General features: G+C 36.2%; 2 protein-coding genes across 3 annotated transcripts; one reads left to right on the top strand and one right to left on the bottom strand.

Annotated features, from left to right (window-relative positions):
• Positions 1-1,889: 1,889 nt before the first annotated feature.
• Positions 1,890-14,130, bottom strand: LOC100373359 (cadherin-23-like). The gene is made up of 19 exons (XM_078008660.2): positions 14,076-14,130; positions 12,234-13,897; positions 11,996-12,100; positions 11,733-11,852; positions 10,878-11,607; positions 10,652-10,717; positions 9,952-10,353; positions 8,781-9,601; positions 8,304-8,408; positions 8,088-8,210; positions 7,073-7,811; positions 6,531-6,596; positions 5,843-6,399; positions 5,170-5,289; positions 4,816-5,005; positions 4,554-4,648; positions 3,858-4,095; positions 2,160-2,450; positions 1,890-2,056 (listed from the first exon to the last, which is right to left on the bottom strand). The coding sequence occupies exons 1-19, from the start codon at positions 14,128-14,130 to the stop codon at positions 1,890-1,892; spliced, it is 6,654 nt and encodes a 2,217-aa protein (XP_077864786.2).
• A 5,083-nt stretch (positions 14,131-19,213) lies between these two features.
• Positions 19,214-27,410, top strand: LOC100373211 (uncharacterized). Of its 2 annotated transcripts, XM_006815639.3 has the most exons (7): positions 19,214-19,382; positions 20,553-20,594; positions 20,972-21,189; positions 21,653-21,793; positions 24,132-24,221; positions 25,798-25,884; positions 26,785-27,410. In XM_006815639.3, exons 2-7 carry the CDS (start codon positions 20,592-20,594, stop codon positions 26,867-26,869), a joined length of 624 nt encoding a protein of 207 aa, XP_006815702.1. In that variant the 5' UTR covers positions 19,214-19,382; positions 20,553-20,591; the 3' UTR covers positions 26,870-27,410. The 2 variants fall into 2 exon arrangements, with proteins under 2 accessions (XP_006815702.1, XP_002734102.1); XM_002734056.4 differs by lacking the exon at positions 20,553-20,594.
• The last annotated feature ends 5 nt before the right edge of the window (positions 27,411-27,415 follow it).

Raw genomic sequence — 27,415 nt, forward strand, 5'->3', positions numbered from 1 at the left:
ACAACAAAGGTGCCGATTGGAGTATTCTATTACGAAGAACAATTATGTTATATTAGAATCGTTCATTTATCGAAAACATAATTCATATGAGAATCAGTAATAGTTATTTGTAAAATGAATCTTTAAAACCATTGCTATATAACAGAATATTCATACATACATGTGGAAGGGTTGCTTCCATTTCGCTGGGGTTTAACTCGGGTGGATTGTCATTGGCATCCAATAACTTTATATCAACGGAAGTGGTGTTATCATTCACAGGAACACCCCCGTCGTACGCTCTTACCGTCATATTCACATATTCTTGTGTTTCGCGGTCTATAGAGCCATTTGTGTAAATGGCGCCAGTTATTGAATCTATTTCGAAGAAACCTGATAAAACATAATATGATTCAGTACCGATCACCAGTGGTTAAAGACCCATTTGAAAAAAAACTCTCCATTTCATTTTGACAGACATAGACCTAGGGAGATATTTGTAGCCGTAATCGGCTCTTTTATTGGTTATTATTTAGATGTGTTCAATGAAGCAAGTTAGTATGAGTGTCACTAATTGTGAAAGAATATTAAATGATATGACGCAGAGATTGTGAAACTGTTATAGCCATGTAAGGTGATATGTGATCAAGACCCCTCAGCAAACGAAATCTCGCGCTGTGCGAGCGTTTGAAAACGACTTCATTTCGTGCCAGTCAATCAAATGTATCAATACACGGCATACATTGAAAGCTCGATTGAGAGATTCTCGATATATACAAACATACACAATGCAATCAAAACGATCTGAGATTAACACTAATCGGTCTTTCACAGACTTATTAATTTGCATAAGAATTTTTAGATATACATCGATTTTGTGATCCCGCGTGACGTCGTCGTCTTTCGCGTGGGAACATTCATTTTCACAGTTTTTAATTAGATTCTACTGGACTGGTTACAATTATGTTCTAATATAAATTCAATTATAATACTAAAAACGTTATAATTATAATTCCCATCCATAAATATGTATTCCTGTTACCGTTATGATTCCCATCGAGGATTTCATAGTACACGTCTCCTGCCCCTTCTGTGCTGTCCAGAGCATCTGCGTCAGTTGCAGTCACCTGCACAACAAACGTGCCATTACTCGCGTTCTCGTTCACCTGTGCGGCATAATAGGCAGGGTCAAATTGAGGCCAGTTCAAATTCAAGTCTGTTATGTATATATAGACCTACAAAGACAAGATAAAGTGTTAATTGCAAATACATGCCTTCAAAACATAATACAATAAACAGCCTGAGTCACTTCCGTTAGAAACAGTTAATACGCTTTGAATATTTAGAATAAATTAGTAGTATTGAGGGGGGCAAGGGTTATTTTCGTTCAACGTAATTGCAATATTTTTTTGTTCGTACAACGTAAATAGAAAAAATAAATTCCGTAATTCTGTAATCACAGGCTAGACGTACAACGTAATCAATCAATTTTTTTTCGTACACTGTAAAAATGTGTCATTTTTCTCGTACGTACAAAAATTAAAATCCAAATAAAAAAATCGTAAAGAATAATCCAGGGAAATTATATTTTAGAAACTGTAAAACGACTAGATGACACAAATCACTACAAAATTGAATGTCAAGACGTAAAAGGCCCTCTAACCGAATGAAGAGCATTACGAGGGTAATATGCGCATGCGTCTCTTCACACGGCGCAGCAATGGTGGAGAATTTGAGTCGGAGAGCTCTTCGGACCATTCAATGTTCCATTTGTTAACACTGTAAACTGTAAAAACGTCTTTTTTTTCTTCGTAAATTGTGAAAAGCCCTTTTTATTTCCCGTAAAACCGTACCAGCTACCCCCCTTGCCTCCCCTCAGTATTGTATTCTTATAGTGCAGTAAATAAAACTCATACAATTAATGTAGCTCTTACTTCAGTGGTATTGTATAAGGATGGTTCGCCATGATCGTGTGCTTCGACTATCAGTTTATTCTCCTTTTGTGCACTTGTCAAACTAGAATCACCGACCCTGATTTCACCGGTCCACGTGTCTATCGTGAAATGATCACCTTCATCTGAAATTTGACAGTATATGTACATATCACTACATGGTTGTATAGAAACAACATGTTTATAACGAGGCTATATTATAATTCATGGCAGAAAGATTCAACTTACAGTCCTGAAATTGATATCGAATAAGAGAATTTTTGCCAGTGTCTTTATCCTCAGCTGTCACGTTCACTACAGAATCGTTCGTCTGCGCATTTGCTGATATTTTCCTCCCGTAAGGCTCGCCAACAAAATACGGAGCATTATCATTGACGTCCGTTACATTAATATATACAGTAGTCGTTGAGTTTAATGGTACAATTCCCATATCCATCGCCATCACCGTCAACCGGTAGTATATTTTATGTTCATAATCGATATCGGCGCTACCAGCAGGAGTTATTATACCAGTATATTCTGAAATTTAATAAAAAATACACAAGTTACACATGACGATGCATCGTTATCATTAATACGTGCTATCAGTAAATACTGTTGAAATCACAATATACAAACAGCGAATAATCTAATTGCTTAACCATTTAATACCTTAAACATATGGATAAGTGTTGTTGTTTTATACTGCACATTAATAAATACACTGGACTGTGATTCATCATGAACTGAAAACTCTTGTAGCTCACATATTAGTATTCGTTCGACAAAGTAGAAATTCCCCAATACGTTTGTGCACTGATTGATACGTACAGTAACAATCACATTTGTTTTAGTAGTTTTGATTTTACATTTAACGAATACTGTCGTGTGTCCGGCAAATGCATTTTTTCTAGTTTATGACGAATCCAATCTGATTAAAATCTGATGTAGTGTACGGGCTTTAATTATTTTGGCTATCAACTTATTTCATTTTATTTTTTATTACTTTTGTTATTAATGCCTTTTTATTTTATTATTTTACTTTGATTTTGTGATTTTTTTTTAATTCCGCCCTACCTACATCTGATCCGACGCCTACGTAAGTCCCGTTCAAATCTCGCGTAAGTAACAGCCAATCACAGCCCCCTTTTATACAGGCTGTCGGTTGCTTACTTTTCAGTGTAGCCAGGGTAGAGATACTCTACGGGCAATCTTTCGGTACATTATATTTTGCCCACTTGAATAAACCATTAATAGAAAATTGCTAGTATATTTTTATTTACAAAAGAAATTCCACAGCATTTTACAATTTTTGTCATTACATTGAATATTGTTTTCACTTCCAACAAATGTGTGATTGTGACGAATCGTAATCCGTTATACAGTATTGAATATCGAACCACAATATTAACAAATACATATTTGTAATGCAAACAGCTAGGACGTCAATCCCATTACATTCTCAATACATCGCTTGTCAAGTTCTGAGTATAGATTTCTCTGGACATTTTCCTCTAAATCACACACCAAAATAAATAAATAAACTGCGACTTAAATCTGGTAGCGTGCTTATTGTTTCTTCTTCTAAGCCCGAATCTGGCCGGTAATGTGGGGCGCTTACACTGATGGCAAGTCTGTTGGGATTTCGCGTTTACCCTTCGTTTACGCAATTTATATTTATTTTTCAAGCATTTTTCATCGGAATCGCAACAGGCTGCAATCAAGTCTAGATCTAGACATGCAACTGAAAGGGAGGCATAACATTATATCACGGGAGGGCAGGATGTATGCTTTTCAAATTATGCCAACACAATACAACACAACACAACGCGTGTCATGGGGTTGACCACAGTATCACACATGTGTGCATTTTATCAACACCACACAGACCTGTTTTACAGTATTTTCCACATCAGAATACAATACAATGCAACGAATGTTTCTTACCATCAATCTGAAAGTTTCCATCATTGCCATGTATTATACTATATGAGACGGTACCATTGTCTCCGAGATCAGAATCAGTTGCTAGCACAGCAACAATTGGGTCATCATTGACGGTGTTTTCTTTAACTGTCCCATGATAACCGTCTTCACTGAATATTGGCGCATTGTCATTAACATCCAATACGTCGATGGTTACGGTAGCAGTGCTACTCAATGACAAGACACCATGGTCTGTTACCTGTATAGTGTGTGAAGAATGAATAAACATCAGCGTACCATACCACTCATTGATTCATTCGCAAAAATAAATTAGTGTAAGTTGTTTCAATGGGTCTCCCAATTGTACGTGACTTATGTAGTATTCTATAGCTGGAGGTTGATGTCTATTTAAGCATGAAGAGAAGGAAAATTGGCCATATAATGACATTGATACAAATACCTGGTTATTAAAACCTTATTTTACGTGTAATAACTACTGTGAAAATATATATCTGATATTTTGTTTGAATTGAATATTACAAGAATATTATAATGCTTAGATATGCATATTGCATGTGTTTGCATATCTAGTGACAACTGCAAAACTAACTTGTTGTCATAAATATTTGGGCTGATATGGTCTTATAAACAATAACATGTTCTAAATACATCCATGGAATATATAGAATAAAGGATTGATTATGTAATCAGATTTACCATCACAGTAAGAATATAGGATTCTTTAGACTCTCTGTCAATGAAGCCAATTGCGTATATCGTTCCTTCAGTCTCGTCTATATAGAATATTTGTTCTTCAAATAAAATAGACAAGTGTTATTTAACATGCTCGTCAACTACACACAAGAAATCGCGCATTGTACGGAACTACTACAGAAGTCATGTTGATCGATGTTATACCGTGTATAAACACAATTAATGGATCGATTATTTCCGACAACGGATCATTGTGTTATCTTACCATTATTTCCATCACCGATTATTTCATATGAGACCTCGGCGTTGGTACCTGCATCCGCATCAGTGGCGGTGACCTGGCCAATCACTGTGTCTGAGGTACTCGTGTAGTCGTCTTCCACTACATACATTTGATATGGTAAGTCAATAAATATTGGATGATTGTCATTGATATCTAGCACATATACCATTACCTAGAATAAAATAAATCTTAACTGTTATTAAAGTCCTGGAAAAATGTATGTATCTCCATATTTTGTCTCTAGTGCCATGTTTCGATGTACATTAAATTACATTACATTACATTACATTACATTACAACTAATAAACTAGTGACAGAATGTAACACAATATTCACCGAGGTGTAAGCTGTTCGCTGCTGTGGCTCTCTTTCGGGATCACAATCTTGAGCTGCAACAGAAAAAGAATACCACTCTTTCTCTTCACGGTCTAGTGTCTCCATAGTAAAGATTTCACCCTGCAAAAAGAGTGCAATACATGGCTCCATATAAACGACCAATTCCGAGCAGACTTGTCTAAGGTATGGAATATGGTATATATGGAAAAGTCCCATGCAATAAATAATGGAATTCCTGTACGAATTTTGCGGCATGCTAGACAATTTTTCTGACATGCACTACTGTGTATTTTTATGAATCGACTGGGAAAGAGGGGAGGCAGACTGTAAACATTATGATAATGATTGCATCCAAGAGCGGACAGAAATGTCGTCACCTGCGCATGCGCCAGATGGCCAGAACATGTTATAGTTTACAAACAAGCGTCCACCTACATCCTTTGCGTTTTTAACGTGTGTTGTTATCATCGCTTGGGATTCCCGCGCGTGCGCAGGTGACGATCCCTCGGCTTCAATTGGTGAATGCATGTGGATTGTCTTTCAAATGCTGGTCGGTATTTCCATAATCTTACAAGTAGAACAAGTAGAAGTACAGTCACTTGGTCGGTTTTAATAGTTGTGTGTGTTTAATTGCTCAAAGGAGAATAGTAAATAAAAAACATATTATACTTACATTTGAATTTATGCTAAATTCGTCCACTCTATGAGTGAATCTGTAGCATATATCGTCGTCATCGTTTCCCGCCGACACCGTTAGAACGTAAGCTCCAGGTTCTTGTTCTTCCACCACACTTCCGTCATAATATGTCTGATTGAATTCTAAAGCGACATCGTTCGTTTTAGTCACTGTCACATTCACCTTCGCAGTGCCATTGAGCGGCGGGATACCGTGATCTTCGGCTACTGCGGTAAACTGCAGAGAGTGATATTCGTCGAGATAGTCTGCGTCATAATAGATTGGCCCCGTTAGCTGTATTAAACCTCTGTCATCAATAGCAAACAGATTTGTGGTGTTATCTGTAAGGTGGTAGGAGATGCGGCCATTTTCCCCGCTGTCTTCATCCGTAGCTGTTACGGTAAGTACCACATGCCCAGCACCCGTTCCATCCTCCACCGTGCCGTCGTATCGATCACTGGCGAACTCAGGTGAATTGTCATTGATATCTACAATGCTGATTATAACACTTGCTGTTGACGTATAATATGGAGGTCTATTGTCTTGGGTGTAAGCTGTAAAAGAGTATATTACGATATATAATGCCGTAGATTCAGTGAGTATTTTAGTATGTTCTCATGTTCGATTGCATTGTTTTATTTTCCCCGACTGAGATGAGCACATAAGTAATACATTATAAACTTACCATAAAAATCGTATCGCCTTCCATCTGGGTCTTCATAGTCAAGACATGAATATGTGAAGATTTCCCCTAAAGCAAATATTGAAAATATTACAGATTTTAAACCATACAAATTATAACTGCATAATAATGGAGGATAGCACACTGAAAACAGTAAGAATTATATATTATGAGTTACGATCATAGAACATAATGAAAAACATTGCGATCCTTGGGTATTAGGTGTTCAAAAGCAATACATTCGAACATTATTTTTTCAGAATTACGCAATCGTGCGTTCGGAACTATAATCTGTGTATCTATAACGCTTATGTTCTAGTTCTATGGACTTTTTTTACATAGCTGTTGATATTTTAAAGTAATTTCCATATCTCAGAATTACATTGACATAAAGTTGATAAGCACAATGGCATACTTATATTCGATTTCACACAATTCCTTGGTATATCCCTTGGTTTATTGCCACAGTATGAGATACCCAATAGTCGTTACGTCGCATGTTAAAATGCACTGCGTGTTGACGTGACATTCCAATACTTGTTTACCTGTATCCGGATTGATAACGAAATTAGTTGAGTTCAAACTATATGTTAGAAGACCATTATCGTTTTCATCCGGGTCCTCAGCCACCACTCTCAGCACAAAAGTTCCGTTCTGCACTTCTTCCTCTTGATTTGCACGGTAGGTGGTTTCGCTGAATTGGGGAGCATTATCGTTTATGTCGATTAAGTCAATTAATACCTCAGTGAAATCAATTCGCCCTGGAACCCCGTTGTCAGCTGAAATGTTCAGTTTATACGATGCTGTTTTCTCTCGATCAAGTTCACTTATCACAGTCAGCTCTCCGGAGTATCGGTCTATTCTAAACTTACCCTCACTTCCATACACTATGGAATAGATAATTTTCGCGTTGTCTCCTTCATCCAAGTCAGTGGCGACTAAAGTATCTATCAGATACCCAGTTGTTATGTTTTCCTCAAATGAATACATGTATAACGAGTACTCGAACTGTGGATTGTTATCATTTACATCCAGAATATTGATAATCACTGTCGCAGTACTATTGAGACTGCCATCACCACCGCCACGGTCCGAGGCAGTGACGAAAAGTTCATATTGATCGTATCTCTCCCTATCAAGGTCCAGAATATCTGTATCATCTGTTGTTGTGATGACTGCTGTGCGACTGTCTATTTGAAACTGTTCGTGTCCAGGCCCATCCAAAGTGTAGATGATTAGTTCATTGTAACCTTTATCTAAATCAGATGCTATGATTTCTTCAATCTATTGAAAAGACAATAAAACGTAAGTTGTTAGTTATGTGTTTGTGTATGTGCTATAGTTGTGTGGAGGGCTGTACTTTTGTGTCAGTAATTAAATATTCTGTTTGGTATGTAGGAATGACAAATTTAAATCAATAACCATGAATACACAGCAACATTGATATAGTTTATTTATGGACAGACAGGCAAACAATCAAAGCAAACTGTTGAAATACAACGATGCTCGTGCATTATTACGTCCCAACTATCAACCACACTCTTTTTGGTATGCTCTTACCATCATCACGGTCGTGTCTGGAGGAGAATTCTCATCGATACTTCCTGAATATGGCTCTGTTTGAGAGAATTTTGGACTGTTATCATTTTCATCTAGTACGGTTATCAGTAATTCGGCAATCACCTGCAATGGATAAGCAAAATATATGTTGTTTTCAGGGAGATAAAAACAAAAGTATGAACCCACGACGCAGGTGCCCGTTTTTAACATACTTACAGGGTCAACAAGGCAAGCAGAATCTCCTTCTAGTTTTGCAACAACTTCATACCTATATGTCTCTCGGGTTTCTCTGTCTAAAGGTTCCGTAGTTGTCACTACACCCTGTTAAAGGTTATACATATTACATTACATTAAAAAGTTATTTGTTCAAAATGAAACATTTTTTTTCTGAAATAAAAAACATTTCAGTAGTAGTAAATTGCCAAATAATGATGTTTGTAGACATATTTGTGAATTCACATACGTTTCATTTTCAGTATTACATAGAAAATACCAACCAAATTGAAACAAAAAAGGTCGATTTTAACTCAGTCGATACATATAATATTGACTAGCGCAATGATATAGGTTAATATTGAATAACAACTTTGATGCTAAATGCCAAAATTAGTAAGACTGCGTTGATATATGTGTATATGTGATAATTGTCAGATTTAACATCTGTAATAATATAATTAAACCATATATACATACAGTATAACTGTCGATATGAAATTGTTCCACATTGGACTGTGAGAAATCATAGATTATATCGTATCCTTCATAACCTTCAGCTTCCACATGTGTAACGTTTGTACCAGCGGGACTATTCTCCATTACTGTTGAGTTGTCGTACGTCCTACCACCGGGGTCAACTGTTGCCTCCATGATTGTTAATCGCACAGTGGCATCATTCAGTGAATACTCATACCCACCATCGCGAACTTCAATAATGATGTCAACGACTCCATTGACCACGTCTAATCCTGCGGTTATCATGTCTGCGATAACAAGTTCTTGACTGTTCTTTAGAATGTTGAATTCCATGAAAAAATATGTGTGAGCAGGTTGTTGTACGATGTATGTCAGTGTACTGTTGATGCCATAATCGGGGTCGCTTGCATGTACTACCGCTATTATACTGTCCGACGGCGTGTATTCTAACACTCCAACGAAGTAAGATGACGGGTTGAACGAAGGTGCATTATCGTTGATGTCCAATACGTTGATATACACCGGTACGTACTTAGTAATAGCTGGACTACCAGAAACGATTTCTACAGTTAACATGATTGTCGCATTCGTCTCTCGGTCTACGCTATCATCGACCGTACGTATTACCCCATCATCATCCACCCAAAATAACTCACTTGCAGATTCTTCCAGAATGTCATAACTTGGATTGGTCATAGCAGATGCTTCGTCAGATACATCTCCTACCACAGTGTTTGCTGGTGAATGTTCAACCACTTTAAATTTGTACCAAAAGCTGCCACACCATGATGCGTTGGACACGCATGAAGAATTCGTATTGTCTGAAAAATAATACAACAGATAATGTATATTACAATGTACAATGATAATTATCAGCCATAAATTGAGTATAGTTACATATCGTGTACCAACAACAACTCTTGGCGAAATCGTGAAATTCCGTGTGAAACGTCAAAATCATAATGTGTTACTTGTAACAATAATAGGATGAGCTAGACTTAGGTTTGGAAATGAAATGTTAGCGTACAACTCGTTGGTTTCATGTGTACAATATGCCCGTTTTTCATGTTTTGGGGGAGTTTAATTGTAGTATAGAACCTAATACATGTATATAGCAGTACAATGTCGAATGCGTATTAATCATATTAATAATAATTCTCTTAATACGCACCCACGTTCTTGAATATGACATATATGTTTGTAGAACTTTGACGAGATGGTGTTCCATTATCCTGACAAACAACTGAAAATTGTAATGAGTCATCAGGTCCAAGCACGTCCTCAAGATCGTCATAAGTTACATCATCCGTCAAATACACAACCCCTTTGTAATCAACGCTGAAAAAATCTGTGGTATTTTCTGTCATGTAGTAGAATATATTTCCGTTATCGCCAGAGTCAAGGTCAAAAGCATGTGTTACAACAACGGGTGAATAAGCTAGTGTCCCATCCATTATTGTACCATTGTATTGGGTGTGGGTAAACGTTGGGGAGTTATCATTAACGTCCAGGATTTGTATTACAACAGATGCCGATGACGTATGAGAGGGTATTCCGTTGTCTCTACCTTCAACTGAAATGATAAATCAAGGTAAATAGCAGTTATGTGTTTTGTTGCTGACTTGAGAGTTCAAATCACGTATTTTATTTTTATACGTTCGTATATAAACTTGTAATTAACGACTAAATAACATGTAACATGTACCGTGATAGATATGCGTGAGTCATTTATCTACATGTTTAGCATAACTGATGTAAGCAATCAACCCATATAATTAGCACCATGATAAATTAATTAATAGTTGCTTTTGACAAATACTATGAAATGAAACTTTATTTGTGACTTTATGGGTAGCGCTAATTTAACTTACCCATAAATTCATGCGTTCTGTCGTCATGGTTTTCATAATCAAACATGCGATTAGTGTATATTTCACCTATGAGAACATAATTGTGTACTGGTTTAGCACTGAAAATCGTTTCATTGTGTACATGCGCGGTTTTCATGTGTTTCTCGCGTAAAATTAATAACTGAGATATACTTCATATTGATATCATCTGATATCTCTCTACCCAATCAAATAATGATAATCTCACCTGTAATTCCATTAATTGTGAAATCATTTGTGTCTATCGTATAAGTAATATTCCCATTCATTCCGGAATCAGCATCATTGGCTGTAACAGATAATACGTAACTTCCAATGCTGAGATCTTCTTGAACACTGTTAGTGTACACTTCTTGTGAAAATACCGGAATATTATCATTGATATCTGTTATGTGTATAATAACGGTGGTATTTGTCTCTAAGATTGGATCACCGCCATCAATTGCAATGATGTTCAAATTATATGAAAATCTGACTTCACGATCCAACTCCCCTGAGACATATAACGCACCGCTGTACCTATCTATTTTAAAGTCCCCATGGTCACCATTTTCTAGGTAATAAATCACTCTTCCATTTATGCCATCATCGTCGTCCACAGCTGATAAAATATCTAGATTGTAGCCTAATTCCGTGTCTTCTGCAAGTATGTAATTATATTCAGACTGCTCAAAAACTGGTGCATTATCATTGACGTCACTGATTTGAATAACAACGGACGAGTTACTTTCTCGGCTTCCATACTCCCCATTGCAATCTTTAGCCGTCACTGTGAGATGGAATGTTGTATTCATTTCATAATCTAAGTTTATGTGACTTGTGGTTATTTCTCCCGTGAACTGATCTATGTGAAACATCTCGCTACCTTCGCCGGTTAAGGAATATACTATTGATGCATGTAACCCATCATCCTTATCCGTTGCAAGTATGGGTGGAAACTAGAATGAAAAAATAATAATATGAGGTCTGAATATAAGATGAGCTTTCTGTAAAGTATGCACGGACGATGTACAACGATCGAACGAAGCGGAGAACAATTTCGGTTTAAATCAACTCAACCTACCATGATAACTTCGGTGTAATCGGGAGAATTTTCATCGACAGACCCAACATATATTTCACTAGTAAAATTAGGGGAATTGTCATTAACATCCAAAACGGTAATCAGCAATTCTTCGGCAACCTGAAAGTTCATTACAGTTTTGCGTAATATTAGTTTGCATTACAATTTACTTTACTGGAAGGAACAAATACATGAATAACCTAATTACGATTTCGCTGAAACCCTAGTCTTGAAACAATACGTTATGTTGATGAACTACTGACCGGTAAATTGAAGCATTTAGTTTCATCTGCAATATATCCAACAACAGCATAGTGAAACAAGTCGCGGGATTCTCTATCCAATGGCAATAATGTTGTTACAGTACCCTATAAATACAAACAACTACTATATTACTAATATTGTTAATCAAATTAGCATACATAATAATTACATTATATATTCTTCTCTGACTAGTATGTGACTTATATATTGCTAGTTCACGGAATTGTGTTCACTTACATTTATATCAATAGCGAAATGTTCAACACGTCCAGCAAATTCATATATGACGTCATATTCTGAATACAATTCAGTTGATAATAGGACAGTTACAAATGTACCATAGGGTTCATTTTCATAAACAAAAACGTTTTGGAAAGTTGCATTCTCATAGCCAGAAACCACTTCACATGGTGGGGCATATATGTTTGTAGAAAATTGTGTTTCTGTTGTTGGTGCATCGGTAGTAGTCTCCGAGGTTGAGTCAGCGGTGGTGTCCAGTGACGTTGTGATACTTGTTGTAGGTTCATCAGTGGTAGCTTCGGAGGTTGGTTCAGCGGTGGTGTCCAGTGACGTTGTGATACTTGTTGTAGGTTCATCAGTGGTAGCTTCCGAGGTTGAGTCAGCGGTGGTGTCCAGTGGCGTTGTGATACTTGTTGTAGGTTTATCAGTGGTAGCTTCCGAGGTTGGTTCAGCGGTGGTGTCCAGTGACGTTGTGATACTTGTTGTAGGTTCATCAGTGGTAGCTTCCGAGGTTGAGTCAGCGGTGGTGTCCAGTGACGTTGTGATACTTGTTGTAGGTTCATCAGTGGTAGTTTCCCCGGTTGAGTCAGTGGTTGTGTCCAATGAAGTTGTGATTATTGTTGTAGGTTCTTCAGTGGTAGTCTCCGTAGTTAATTCCGTGGTAGTGTCCAATGAAGTTGTGAGATCTGTTGTAGATTCTTCAGTGGTAGTATCCAATGATGTTGTGAGATCTGTTGTAGATTCTTCAGTGGTAGTCTCCGTAGTTAATTCAGTGGTAGTGTCCAATGAAGTTGTGAGATCTGTTGTAGGTTCTTCAGGGGTAGTTTCTGTGATTGATTCAATGGTAGTGTCCAATGATGTTGTGAGATCTGTTGTAGGTTCTTCAGTGGTAATCTTCGTAGTTAATTCAGTGGTAGTATCCAATGATGTTGTGAGATCTGTTGTAGATTCTTCAGTGGTAGTCTCCGTAGTTAATTCAGTGGTAGTGTCCAATGAGGTTGTGAGATCTGTTGTAGATTCTTCAGTGGTAATCTCCGTAGTTGATTCAATGGTAGTATCCAATGAAGTTGTGAGATCTGTTGTAGATTTTTCAGTAGTAGTCTCCGTAGTTAATTCAGTGGTAGTGTCCAATGATGTTGTGAGATCTGTTGTAGATTCTTCAGTAGTAATCTCCGTAGTTAATTCAGTGGTAATATCCAATGAAGTTGTGAGATCTGTTGTAGATTCTTCAGTGGTAATCTCCGTAGTTAATTCAGTGGTAGTGTCCAATAAAGTTGTGAGATCTGTTGTAGATTCTTCAGTCGTAGTCTCCGTAGTTGATTCAGTGGTAGTATCCAATGAAGTTGTGAGATCTGTTGTAGATTCTTCAGTGGTAGTCTCCGTAGTTAATTCAGTGGTAGTGTCCAATAAAGTTGTGAGATCTGTTGTAGATTCTTCAGTAGTAATCTCCGTAGTTGATTCAGTGTTAGTATCCAATGAAGTTGTGAGATATGTTGTAGATTCTTCAGTTGTAGTCTCCGTAGTTGATTCAGTGGTAGTATGCAATGAGGTTGTGAGATCTGTTGTAGTTTCTTCAGTGGTAATCTCCGTAGTTAATTCAGTGATAGTATCCAATGAAGTTGTGAGATCTGTTGTAGGTTCTTCGGTGGATGAAATAATTCCTGAGGTTTGTGAAAAAAAATAAACATTAGTGGTCATGTGATCAGACGATGGTCAGGCGATTAGTGAAGCATTAGCTTTGAGCAAATTATGTATCTTACGTATTGTCTTTGATATGACTATAATTAGGCAATGAAGTTTATATCTGATTAAAATGCTTATATTTAAATAATGTGTTACCTGGAATAATCCATATGCTAATTAGGATGATAATAATCTTCAGATTCGTACCCATGGTTCATCTTTGAAACAAAATTTATAAAGCATGTTGCAATAAATTGTCAAACAACAACAACAACAATAAGCCATCACAATATTAGTAATTTGGCAGGCATAATGTAGGCGACCGAACTAGTAACGGAATCTGGGTTTTATCATTCCACGTCTAACATACAAAATATGAATTGTTTTCAACAAAGTTTCTTGGTAGACACATTAAACAACATACCAATACCAAAACAAATGTTAGCATGCTTTAGTTTGCGTATATTGCTTGGCTTACTCATTTGCGTCACTTTTCTATTTTAAATACGCCTCACAAAACATAAATTCTATGGTAGTTAATAGATTTTTCGGCGATTGCAATAAAACATGTTTTCCAGACACCCCCCCCCATCCAACCATAGCCCAGGCCATTCTATCGTCCACCAACCATACCACCATTTTATCCTACCTCACCACACCCCTATGCACCTTGAAAAAGCAGACAGTTCAAGCTGCCGTGTATGATTCGGTGTTATCGTCATGTATGTCACCAAAGAACAATCCCCTAAAAGTCCAGAGCCGTTAGTAAGATTTATTTTCATATTATATTCTTAAATTAGTGAGAGTCAAAGTGAAAAATAACAAATGTGAAATCCCGGGTACTGAGGAGCCCGGTTTTACTACTTTTATTGGCGTCGTGCCATCTAGTTGGGGAGGCGTTCTGCATACTCCTGTAGATTCTCACAGCAGACCGTCATGACGCTAGGAGCGTATAAGCAAGCAGGCTACCCATAAACGCCTGGCCGAACCCAGAGGAGAACAATAAACTTTGGTCATTTCTTCAATTGAAGTATCGATTATTAATATTAGTATATATATCACAAGAACAATGTACTTCACACTGTATATTGCAATAGACCTAGTATGAGATTTATAAACATCTCCCCATTGAAGATTTAACTACTCGGGGCTATTCTAATTAACCCTATTATATTAATATATCAGTATAACAGTGGCTCTTCGGTGCCCTATATACATAATAAACAGTAAAGTTGACTAAAATCAATTCCAAAATTAACCAATAAACCAGACGTTTAACAATAAATTAAATCATCGGAATAATGTTATTATTGTGCATCTCGTGAGACGTGAGACCATTCTGACCATATAACAATAATCAAAACTCAGGAACAATAAAGCTACAATTGTTTTCACACAGTGGCACAGATCAGAATCCAAAACCACATACTGGTCGTCCCGCCAAAAATACCAAAGTGTGAGCCCCAGAGTAAATAGAAAGTTGCCTGGGTACGCACACTTTGCTAAAAGTATTTCGTGTGCAGACACTATTGTATAAACTTATTTCTTGGTCGAAGCACGTTCCAAAATGTTCTCCTAGTAAAAGATCTTTAAGTACTGCGATAAAAAAAAAATGAGATCATTATTTGCATCGTATAATCATAATTAAGATTATAACAAATTTATACGTAAAAAGTCATGACATATACTTAAATGTGTTTTTACAAAACGGTAAAAATATATAATTACTTTAATGTAAAACGTCTGTGATTTCAAGTGGAATTATGAGTTCATACTGTCAGATTTGTTGATATTCTTATTTACTACTCTGATTACCACAGTTACACAACATGAGTTGGCTACAAAACTGGAACATTGTATACCTTCTCGTTGTTCACTGTCATATTGGAACGGAATATCCACTCTTAATTAAATAATGTCGTTTGTTAACAACAAAGATATGCGAAATTACGATATCAACACCTCATTGCGTTGTTGCAAGACAATTGCCAAAATCTAAGACACCTCCCTCTACATGCTCAATTTTAAAATATCCTACCATTCCTCGGGCTGTCTTGTCACCATGTCTCACTAACTACTTGCACGTGCTCACTACCTGCACACACGACACATCGTACAGCGTGACCCTCAGTGTCACATCAGCCGCATATCATGTAGTTGGAGTGGGCATGTCACGTAGTGTTGACTAAACTCCCAGTCATAATCAAACCAGGAATCCCCTTAAAGTAATACCAGTCAAACATAGCCCCTAATCGATTTAGCTAAATCCCAATGACGAGAATACAATACTGACAATAGGACTGATTTGCGATATTAATGTATTTCAGCTGAGTGTACAGTACGAAAAAACTTATAAGTATATCATAGCGGCGTTGCATTATATGCATGACTGTAAATGTAATTAAAATATCATAGTTAATTAATCGAGACAGTTATTAACATGACAATGGGCACCTATATGCCGAGTGTGGATATAATCACTGCGCTCTGTATGTCAGAGCAACAATAAACTTTGAACATTTCCTTATTTGAAGTAATCTGTATCTGATAGAGTACGACTGTGAGGACACTATGGTTAATTAACAGACTGTTGTGGGCCGGGTTCCATTACCAGCCCGTTAATTAACGATAGCGACCGTGTGGGAGTACTCAATTTCACAAGTTGCAGACCCATCATAAAAACTTCTTTCCTGCTAAACGGGAATTGTTTAGAACAAATAAAGAAGAGGTTGGAACGGTGAGCAAAACAGTCTCTTGCAACACAATTAGGAGTTGGTCATTTATTATCGAGGGGGTCTTTTCACGTATACATAAATCTAGAACTAATTGTTTGCACTTTCTTTTGAATACGCACAGATTACGATCTCTTCTTAAGTGTTTTTTTTTAAAAGCTGCAAAATAGATAATGGAATAAACAAGATATCACATAAGTACATCTAAGGGGTCGAAGCGGCAAGTTGAGTCACAATCAAGGGTGAGCGCGGTAACACATTTTTCACATTGCCTAATATTTTTAGGAATGTATTCCATGTGATTGTTTATTTAAAAGTTCGAGGGGAAAAAAAACGTACCCGGGATTTGTTTAATTATGAACCTCAACTATTTTGACATATATTCAATTCAAAATGGCCACCAGGCTATGAGGAAATAACAAAGTAATTCTTTCCGTGGAATTCACTCACCAAATTGTCAATTTTTTTTAGTGATTTTCAATTTTCCGCGTTCATGGTTAAACAATTAAATATCGATTGGATCTTACACATTCCGTGATGTATCTCATTAGATTGGTTATGTTCATTTTCATTGCTAAATTACTATAACGTTTGAAACAAAGGACACATTAACTGATCTAAACACAAATAAGAATGATGTGCCATGACATAAGCTTAGTATGTTTTTAAAGTTAATGCATTAAGTTGGTCACACGGTTGCATGAAATTTAAATTTAACTATATAATGTGGTGAGGTCACTGATATGCTGTGTGCAAAATATGGAGCATACTGTCCATAACTCCACGGTACATTCCATCCCGGGGATTAAGGAGGGCAGCTTTAAATTCACATGATCTACTATAATAATTAGGAAATACAATCTGACAATAAATTAATATTACCTGCGTGGTTGCTATATTTCCAACTCGTGTTTTTCTATACGCTTTACCAAGTTTTATTAATCCAAGACGAGGGGCATAGTCGTTGTTGGCTCCGTACAGGTACCAATCACAAGAACTATGCAACGCTCTATTGTTGTGTTACGTGTGTTGGCATGGTATTGCAAACACGTCAAAATATGATAAGCTAAGTCAACATACATGATAAGCGTACAGTAGTACATTAAGTGATTAGTGCGTGGTATCAAATATATGCCAGTATGACTGTGAGCCCTCTATTTACATACGAATGTCACAATTACCGTTGTTCTAAATTACTATTTATCATATTTGATAAAAATAGTCTATACTATATCTTTTATTTGCTCTAACGTGATCGACGACGGCCAGATAAGGACAAAGTTGGCGAGTTGTGTTATTAACTTTGATGATTTGATGAGATAAGAAGCCGTGCGCTGTTGAATATAACGAGATGTTCAATGGGCTTGTAACAGTTAACGATAGCAGCGAAGGCATCGGCAATGACCTGCTTTACACAGCACAGTATACGTGTTACAAGTGTTTCACGTGCGCGTCATATGTTATGTGATAAATTACGTCAGTAGCTCTGCGTACATATGCCCCTCAATGTCCGTGCATTGCGCACATCGTGCGATTTAACAGCTCATGTTTATACCTACATTGTAATTGTGTACAAAGCGACTTCACCGTGACATTTCCAGAATTACGTGGTACATGTACTGTTATAAGTCGAATGTGTACCTGCAAAAACTTGTACTAGCATTCTTTTTATAACAAACAACTACAAACAAGGAAGACAACATGGTAAATAATTATGCCGTATTTGGAAAAAAAAATATCACGTGATACATGAACCCGTAAATGGTCTATTGCAAACGCATTTCCACGTATATTCAATATTGTATGATTGTACGTAAAAAAAGGTTTCAAGACTATTCACATTCACTATTCACATGAAGATTAAAACTTTTAGTACTATTTCCAAATTGCCTGTACATTGCCTGTGCAGATTAACGAGTACAAACTGAGACATTATCAAGCATTCTCCGTCGCCGAGACTATGGGTCTTTTATCACTAAGCTAGGTAGTCGTCAGGGAACGTCCCACAATTTAGTTGCGGCTCTCTGTGGCTCCCTATGTCACGACGATTCTGCAAGGGAGAGTGATTATCAAGCTTTAATTAGGTATTGCTTAGGTGCTTGGAAAGTATCGAAGGAGTCACTAGCGGTAAATGGTGCAAGTCGCGCCCAGGTCAAACCTCATACTTGTGATTCCCATTAGAAGAGCGCATTGGATTGTGGGAAAATCAATGTTTATCAACACAAATGTCGCACATGCGCAGCACGACGACCACCTCCCTTTAATAAACATATTATCGATCAGCGTTATCGATGGTGTGATGCGAGAAAATATATTGCTTTTTGTCGACTTTGAAGTTTGAAAAGTTCGACTGTCCGTATATTTATATTTGAGGGCTTACTCTCATGCTTTGTTCTGTAACCGTTTATACACCACACACTGTAATAATAATGATGAAATTCAAGATGAAATTGTTAAAATAAAATTGCATTTCCCGTTTTTGAGTCTAGTTGTTACTGTATACCACCTGTGATGGCGCTCCAATGGGATACTGCCCTCTGTGGTGATACCCTGCGATGATGTGACGCCATTTTTCTTGATTGGTGAGAAAGGGTGGATTTATGCGCGTTTGTTCCCGGTTTTTTTTGTAAGCGTTTCTCATTTCTTTCAGGCATTATTACTGCAATTTATGCCTGTTATACAATTCTGAGATTTGCCGAGAAGATTACTGACAAGGTTTAGGGTTTTTTGGGTAAGTATGGAGGCATTTTGTAGTCGTAAAATCCTGGCAAATTATTGGGTTAGTGTCGTCGTGACAAAAGAAATCGTTGCGTTTCGTTAAGTTTGTGTCCGTGCTTGTTTAGGTTCTCGTTTGTTACGAAAACACTAGACTATGCATATAACGATGTGATAATAATTTTTGATTCAAAGATTTCGTTTTAAATTTATGTGGTGTTCTTTGATAATTTGTAATAATAGTATCTCAACGTCGTGATTTTGAATCGGGTAACTCCATAACTGTATTCTAAAGCACGTTTTCTCTGGCCGTAGGCCATGTTTTTACATTTTTGATTGCTTATTTATAATTGGAAGTTTGCGACGCATTATTCAACAATATTCTGTTAACGTCTTGGCTCAAAAATTGTTTAAACCAATATGAAAATGGTAATGGTCCGTGGTAATTTGCAATATTATTTTGCATGAATTCCCGAATATTGATAGCATTTGCGCTTGCGCGTGACCCAAGGGCAACAAACCGGAAGGTAAGGCCTAATTTTCCAACTCGTTGAGTCGCGCAATACAGGTTTCCAACTCGTAGCATAAAAAAATCTTTTCTAATAAAAGTGCAATCACCTTTCAACCAACTCTTGTCAGCCTCTGGAAATTTGGACACTATTCTGCCTAAGTAAGAAAAACGAACATGAAAATTATCTTTGTCTATAGTGTCATATTGTCTTTATATTCCGTGATTCTCTAAGACAGACCGGAAACGGAAACTAGACAAAAACAAAAAAAAATTTAAAGTTAGTGTGAGGGAAATAACGTTGCTAAGTATTATCGTCAGGGAAAGCTATTGTTTAAGCTAGTCTGTGATTGGTTGCTGCAATGTTTGGGGGATTTTGACCAGTTTGTGACATAGGCTTGTCTTAGAGAATCTTTTAAAAACTATTACAAATGTGCCACTGTCTGCTGGATCGCCTGTTTGTTGCTTTTATTTGACTTTTTATATTTTTGTCCTACGCTGTGGTTGCAAGGTAGTTTACATATGCACAAAAAGAATTGCATTACAGGAATCAGGAATTGCAAAGCTCATTTGATTATTACATTTATGCCATATTTGCTTTATTACAAGCACCTATAAACCAAAAATTGTGTGTGTTCTATACTAAGTCATTATTATTATTATTTTAAACTTATATAGCGCCATAATTCCTGAAAGTCTGAACAAAGGCGCTTCATAATGGTAAGAATATAACAAAACTGAAAGTTATTGTTGATTGCCTTTGTAGGCTTGCTAAATATTTAACTAAGTGAAAGAAAGTCTGCACTTGGTTCAACTTTTAGACTCCATTGATTGTTGTGTACATAATTGTCAGTCTATTGTTTGCCATTGGAATTGTACATATTAATTAGTTTAACAGGTTTTTTCATTTGCATAGGGATAAAACATTGTTTTATGTGTCTATTATCTGGGAATTGATTTATCAAGAGAACATTGTCTTCTTGTACAATAAGTGGGCATTCTTATCATGTAGAAATTATTTGCTGTCTCTGTAAGAAACTGGTGTTGTGCAATGAGATATTGACTCAGAATTCATAACTCTCATTTTTTTCTTCTAGTCAAGCATGTCTCATTGGCGGGACACATGTGGCCTGGACTGTAAAGTCTACGTAGGTGACTTGGGATCTGGGGCAGCTAAACATGAACTAGAAAGAGCTTTCAGTCACTATGGGCCGTTGCGCAATGTCTGGGTTGCAAGGAACCCGCCTGGTTTTGCATTTGTAGAGTTTGAAGACCCAAGAGATGCAAGTGATTCAGTTAGAGGACTGGATGGAAGGTGAGATAAATGTTGTAATTATGTGAGTTGTAGTTATCTAAACTGGAGCTGGTCTTGTACAATGTATGTCTGTAGGAGCTGCTAATTGATAACAAAATTGATTGACTATTTTTAGGCAGATTTGTATTTTTACAAAGCTAGAGCGTAAAGAAGTTGTTGTATGTTTAAAATTATTGCCAAACTTGCAAATGCTAGATCATATGACATATGTCTGTATTTTCATTCAAACAAAAAATGTATCACTGTTTATTAAATTAACCAAAAATTTATTCATGCACAAAAAAAATTTCCATTTGTATCCTATTCTTATAAAATTCATTCTCTATTTTTACTACCTGGAATCACATTTTTATATTAGGTCTATCAAAATAATTTCATGCCCATGAAGTCTTGCAGAGGCTTCTATTCGTTTTGATGTGCCTGCAGTATTATTTACTTGCATCACATGGGTTAACTATTACAGGGTTATATGCGGAAGGCGTGTCAGAGTTGAGCAATCTAGTGGTAAGAGCAGAAGGCCTCGATACAGAGAGAGGGGACCTCCCCCACCACCACGTAGAAGTCATTATGATGATCGTGATTATGACCGCCGACCCAGCAGAAGGTATGTGTTTATGTAATGGAACTGTGTAAATTTTTCTTCCTCAGAGCTTAAAAAGTCTAGAAATGAAGTCTGTTATCATTGTCATTTCATATTTTATTTTTAATTTCAATATTTTTTATATAAATTGCTAATACAATGATTTGATTTTGTTTTTCTATTGTACATAAAAACAGTCAAATAATGCTTTCCTGAATTAAAAATTGTATATGCCTAATTTGTTGGCATGCCATGAACTAAAATAATCATTGCTTTATAAGCGCATGATGTTCAGTTTTCACTATGTTGTTTTAGTCTACGTCCCTCATGACATTACAGGAGTACCATGTTTTTTTACATCACTAATCAACACTTTATTTGGATTTTTTTTTTCAATGTCTTGCACGTGTGAAACTGGCATATTCATAAAATTTAAAAAATCAAAATTCCACATTTTTTAAGCTGAAACATTTTTTTTTAATTTGTGTGCATAATGTTTAACTGCTGTTTCCTTACATCAATGTAGATCATTAATTGATTATGTTTTGCTTGTGCACGTTGATAATAGGGATGTAAGGTTGCTATTGTTATCATGTGTTTATATTTTGGAATAATGACTTGGGTGCACACCTTTGCAGGGTCTATAGCCCCTCCTACAGCCCAACAATCAACAACTACTAGTGCATCTACAACTAGTTCATGCTGTACAACTTCTGCAATGTCAAAAATCCGTTCAACTCGACCTTCAACATGAACTCCTTCGGCCCAACATCAATCAGTTATCATCACCTCAACCAACACCACCTACATCAGTTGGCAACAACATCATGCAACATTTCTGAGCATGCCTAGCGATCGTGCAACAGGCCACCGCCACACAACTACGACTACAATCAACGTTATATTATTTAACAACTCCAGCCCTTCAACAACTACTACCACCATCACCACCACCACAACTTTTCAATTTATTATCAACACTGCTGGCCTTATTGTCATTGTAAGGCTCAATGTTTTGACCTCTTAAAGATGTTTTCTGCACAGCGTTTCAAGTCAGGTAGGAGGCGATACAAAGCCATGTAATTGCAAATAGGTTTTATCCTCTAACAAAAAACAATTAATTAAAAACAAGTTGTCTGGTGTTGAGTAGTTTTACGCCATTCTGAAGACTTATTTGATATAACCTCACTCAGTGTTTGCTAAAACTGTTCGACGCTTGAATATATAATTGCTGTTAAAATCTGGTATACTCGTATTTAGTTCATCTGTCAATGTACTGTTGCAGTTCTGTATACGAGGTCCAAATGTGAATTAGTTTAATTGAGTTTAACACTTGTTACTTTTTCCTTGGACATTGCTGAAGGTGATAGACTTGTCTACATGCAGTGTTCTCCCCAGGACCATTCAGCATCGTTGTTATCATTTGAAGTGGTCTATTTTTTATGGACATTACATGTGTCAGAATGATAGTACCATAAAATTTTCAAATAGGCCCCAGCATAATTTGAAATAAATTTCCAAATTAAAATCCTAGATTGACTATTGAAGTTATTCTTATAAACAAACTCCCGAATGCTCAAAAAGTATGTAAATAAGTTGTACCCGGTACATGTAATTTGTGTATGCAATGAAGTAATAATCATACCAGGGAAAAACAAAGCATATTAACAATAGAGGAGAATAACTAGTTTGAGATATAAAACAATTTTGTTTTTGATAGCATAGTTATACATGCAAACATCAAAGTTGAATTCTTGGGGAAACTCGTCTGATTTTGTTTTTAAATCACCTCAAAATAAAATGATCAAAAATCAACTTAATCAACACAAAGAAATCAAACAAACTACATATCCTGATGCAAAGATTCCTGAAAAAAAGCACATTCAAGAGTTTGACAAAACTTTAGTTAAAATACATGTGTACATTACACTTACTGTAAACAAAAATTGAATGATATTCAACGAAACTCTTGAAATGTAAATCACCAATGAAAGTAAAAAGGTATATTCAGTATCTTTGCTATGAATAACATAATCTAATAAAACATGTTCTAATTTACAAATTTGAAAGTATGCAATACATTTTTGCCTGGGGGGAACACTGTCACAAGAATGAAGGAGTAACAACACAACAGCGTACAAATTGCATGTGTATGCATTTCAAATAAAGATCAAAATTTTCATATAGTTCTTGGTATTTCAACCGTGGATAATAATAAAAACTATTGTCTCTCCCCGGTTATACAAATATTGTTGCAATCTGCTTAAGCATCAGTGCTTCATTGATTTTAGCTCAGAAGTGTAAACCATATAGAAAAACTTGATTTGTATTACTTTTATTGACTTGCTATTATTTACTTCAGGTCACCCAGACGATCTTATTCTCGATCGCCACCTCCTCGTCGATCTTCTGGTGGTAAATATAGTAGAAGTCGTAGCAGAAGTGGAAGCAGGTATGTATTTTTAGTCGCTGTTTGAATGCAGTCTAAAGACTTAACAGTTTGACCTTTGTGCATTTGAACATGCCTCAGCCAATGACATACAAAATTCACACGTGTATATATTGGGATATATGTGCATATCCATTTGATTCGTGATCAACTAATGGCCATTTTTTTTTTAAATGAATGTGTTTCTGGTACTGTATCTGTACTGCCTTGACCATGTACAAACTTTGTATATACATGTACATCTTGTCTTGCATATGCACATGTATTTGTTTGACCATCAGACTCGGGATGGCGACACCATTTTAATGTAAATTAATCAACATATTTCGGTCATACATGACCTCCGGAGTTGTATCTTGAAAATCTACTTATTGTTAATGCCTAATGCATAGATAGCCGACTAGTGACCATTTTTGTTGTCAAAATATCTAATTTTATGGTATGTCAAAAACTAGTTCTTGGGCGTATGTTGGCTGATTTACTTGAAATATGGTGGAAGGATTAACCAATATGAGTACAAGCATAGTTAATGCATGCCACTTTGTAAATTTGATGCAGAATGGCAGACTGGCTGCCCATTTTGTTTTAGACAAGTTCTATTTTAGACATGTGTCTGGCACACGCTTTGAGCAATTAATTAAGTTCAAACTTATACATACAGTACATCATAAAATGCATTCGCACATACAGTAATTTCGTCATCTGATCAAAGTGGTTTAAAAATGTACTAAAATCAGGTATATTTCTGTGTACGTAGCTAGATCTCGGTGTTGACCGATTTGCTTCAAACTACAGGGAAGGGTTAACCATTATGGCTAGTTGATGCACACCACTTTGATTTTGCAAACTTGACTCGAAATGGCCGACTAGTGGCCACTTATTTTTGACAAATTCTATTCCATACAGACATGTATATTCCAGACATGCTTTGAGAAACTCGCTTCAAATTTTATATGCCTTAGAATGTTCATCATGGCACACGCACCAGCATACAATGTTGTCTGTAATATGATGGCCAACTGCCAACTCTTGGGTATTTTGACCACCAGATCTTAGGCATGTGGTGCTTGATTTTCTTCAAACCATTACTGCAGGTGGATGCATGTCACTTTGATTTGTCAAGTCTACACAAGATGGCTGTCTCAATCCATTTATTATTTTACTCGAGTAAATATTGAAACATCATATGCTTTTTGCATATGCGCAATTTTTAAAGCTATAAAATTGCAATGTAAAAAATTTCACAAGCGCAGGGCTAGGAGCTAAAGTACGTGCACTTGCTGTTGACATTTTTTTTCTTGCTATAAACAAGATATCATTGTAGCATGCATAGCATGTGTATCTCCATAGTGAAAAAATACCATGAGATGCAGGTTTTCACTCAGCTGTTATATTCTACGTCACACTCCAAAACTACTATTACGATAGAATTCTATATATTTTTTTTGGTCTTTATATTAAATACGGTAGGGAATGTGAATTGCAAATACTTGTATTTGTAATTTTTAGATGCGTGCATTGTTGTTTATTCTAGTTTAATACGACTTTAATATATGGGCTTGTTGGTTTATTTTCGTAGGTCATTTTCTGCCAAGAATACAAGCCGCTCTATGTCTGGTGAGAGAAGACGCTCATACTCACGAGAACGCCTTTCTCCTGAAAAAAGGTAAACATGTAATAATATTCTGGCAGATAATAATTTCCACACATCTTTAGTTGAGTATGCCATGGTTAAATTGATTTAAGTTAATGTTTAGTGGAATCATTAGGAGTCAAATGCATACATGCGTTAGTACCTGCATATTGCTACCTGTGATTAGAGTGATTGTAATCAATTTTTACTATGCAAAATGAATCAAACATTTGATTGTGCAATATTTCTCGTTGCTATAGGTGATTTTCATGTTGATTTATATGTATCAAACTAAAATAAACCATTGTAAGCCATAACAGATTATGAAATTAATCCCAAAATGAATCGCATTTTTACTATGCTAATAATAGTTAAATATTTGAGATTCAAAATTTGGTTAAAGAATAGCTAGCTTATTTTAAAGGCAATAAATTGGGGCCTACATGTAGAGCATTCTCCAGAATGCTGTGGTGACCTCTGGTGACGTCACCAGGAAAATACTTGTTAGTATGCAAATGAGGAATATATATAAACTGATAATATTCACATACTAGCAAGTGATTTTGGACATCATGGTAGTAAGCATTTCAAGGCACTTTAAGAGCATGTGCTATAACTTACAGAGCAAATACACATTACACATGTTAACTACATTAGAAGCACACCTCAATGAAAAACCTAAGTCAGAAATATTTTCTTTTAATTTTTTAATAACCTACACTGTTTAAGGTTATTTGCTATAGAGCATTATTCTGAGAATGAAACTTTGCTATTTAATACACCCACTTCTCAGTATATCTAATGCAGTAACCAGTGTCGTTCAATGATCACTTCAAACTTGTGTTCCATTATACAAGTTTGTATTCTTAGACAAATACTCTGGTACATGTATTGCAGTTTTCAAATCAAATTATGCTATCTTGTTATTTTCAGTCGCACACCAACGCCGGAACCTGATGGAAGTAGGAATGGTGATCAATCAGACATCGAAGCTTCTGGTTCAGCCGAAGAGGACTAGACAAACGCACACAAACACACAGATATATATATATATACACACACATACACTAACAGTCTAAAAATATTAAGTACACAAGTGTTAGAAACATTTTCAGGAGTTGAGTTCAACAAAATCATGTAATCTTTATCTCATCACGTGATATTTTTAATACTATTTTTTATGTTTGAGTGTTTGTTAATGTCTAGATATTTCCATGTACACCCTGTATCATCTGCAGTACTAGTACATTACATTTTAGTCTTAGGGATGTGCAAGAATTTGCTGAAATGCCCCCCCCCCCCCCCCCCCAAAAAAAAAAAATTTGTTTGATTTATCGAGGTGTTTACTAAAAAAGAACTTGCATTACACCATTGGCTTTACAGTAGGCAATGTCACTGTTTTGTTTTTTTTGTCATCAGCTGTGGTCTCAACTAAATGCTTTGTTGAAAAATGATATAGCTGCCGATTTAATTGTCATAGAAATAGTGCTGTAATTATTTTTTGCAGGTGATTTGTAAATTTTCAGCAAGGCCAATAAATGTGTTGATACTCCCTTGCACATCT

This window comes from Saccoglossus kowalevskii, chromosome 1 (assembly GCF_978046115.1).
Source record: "Saccoglossus kowalevskii chromosome 1, keSacKowa6.1, whole genome shotgun sequence".
Classification (NCBI taxonomy): domain Eukaryota; kingdom Metazoa; phylum Hemichordata; class Enteropneusta; family Harrimaniidae; genus Saccoglossus; species Saccoglossus kowalevskii.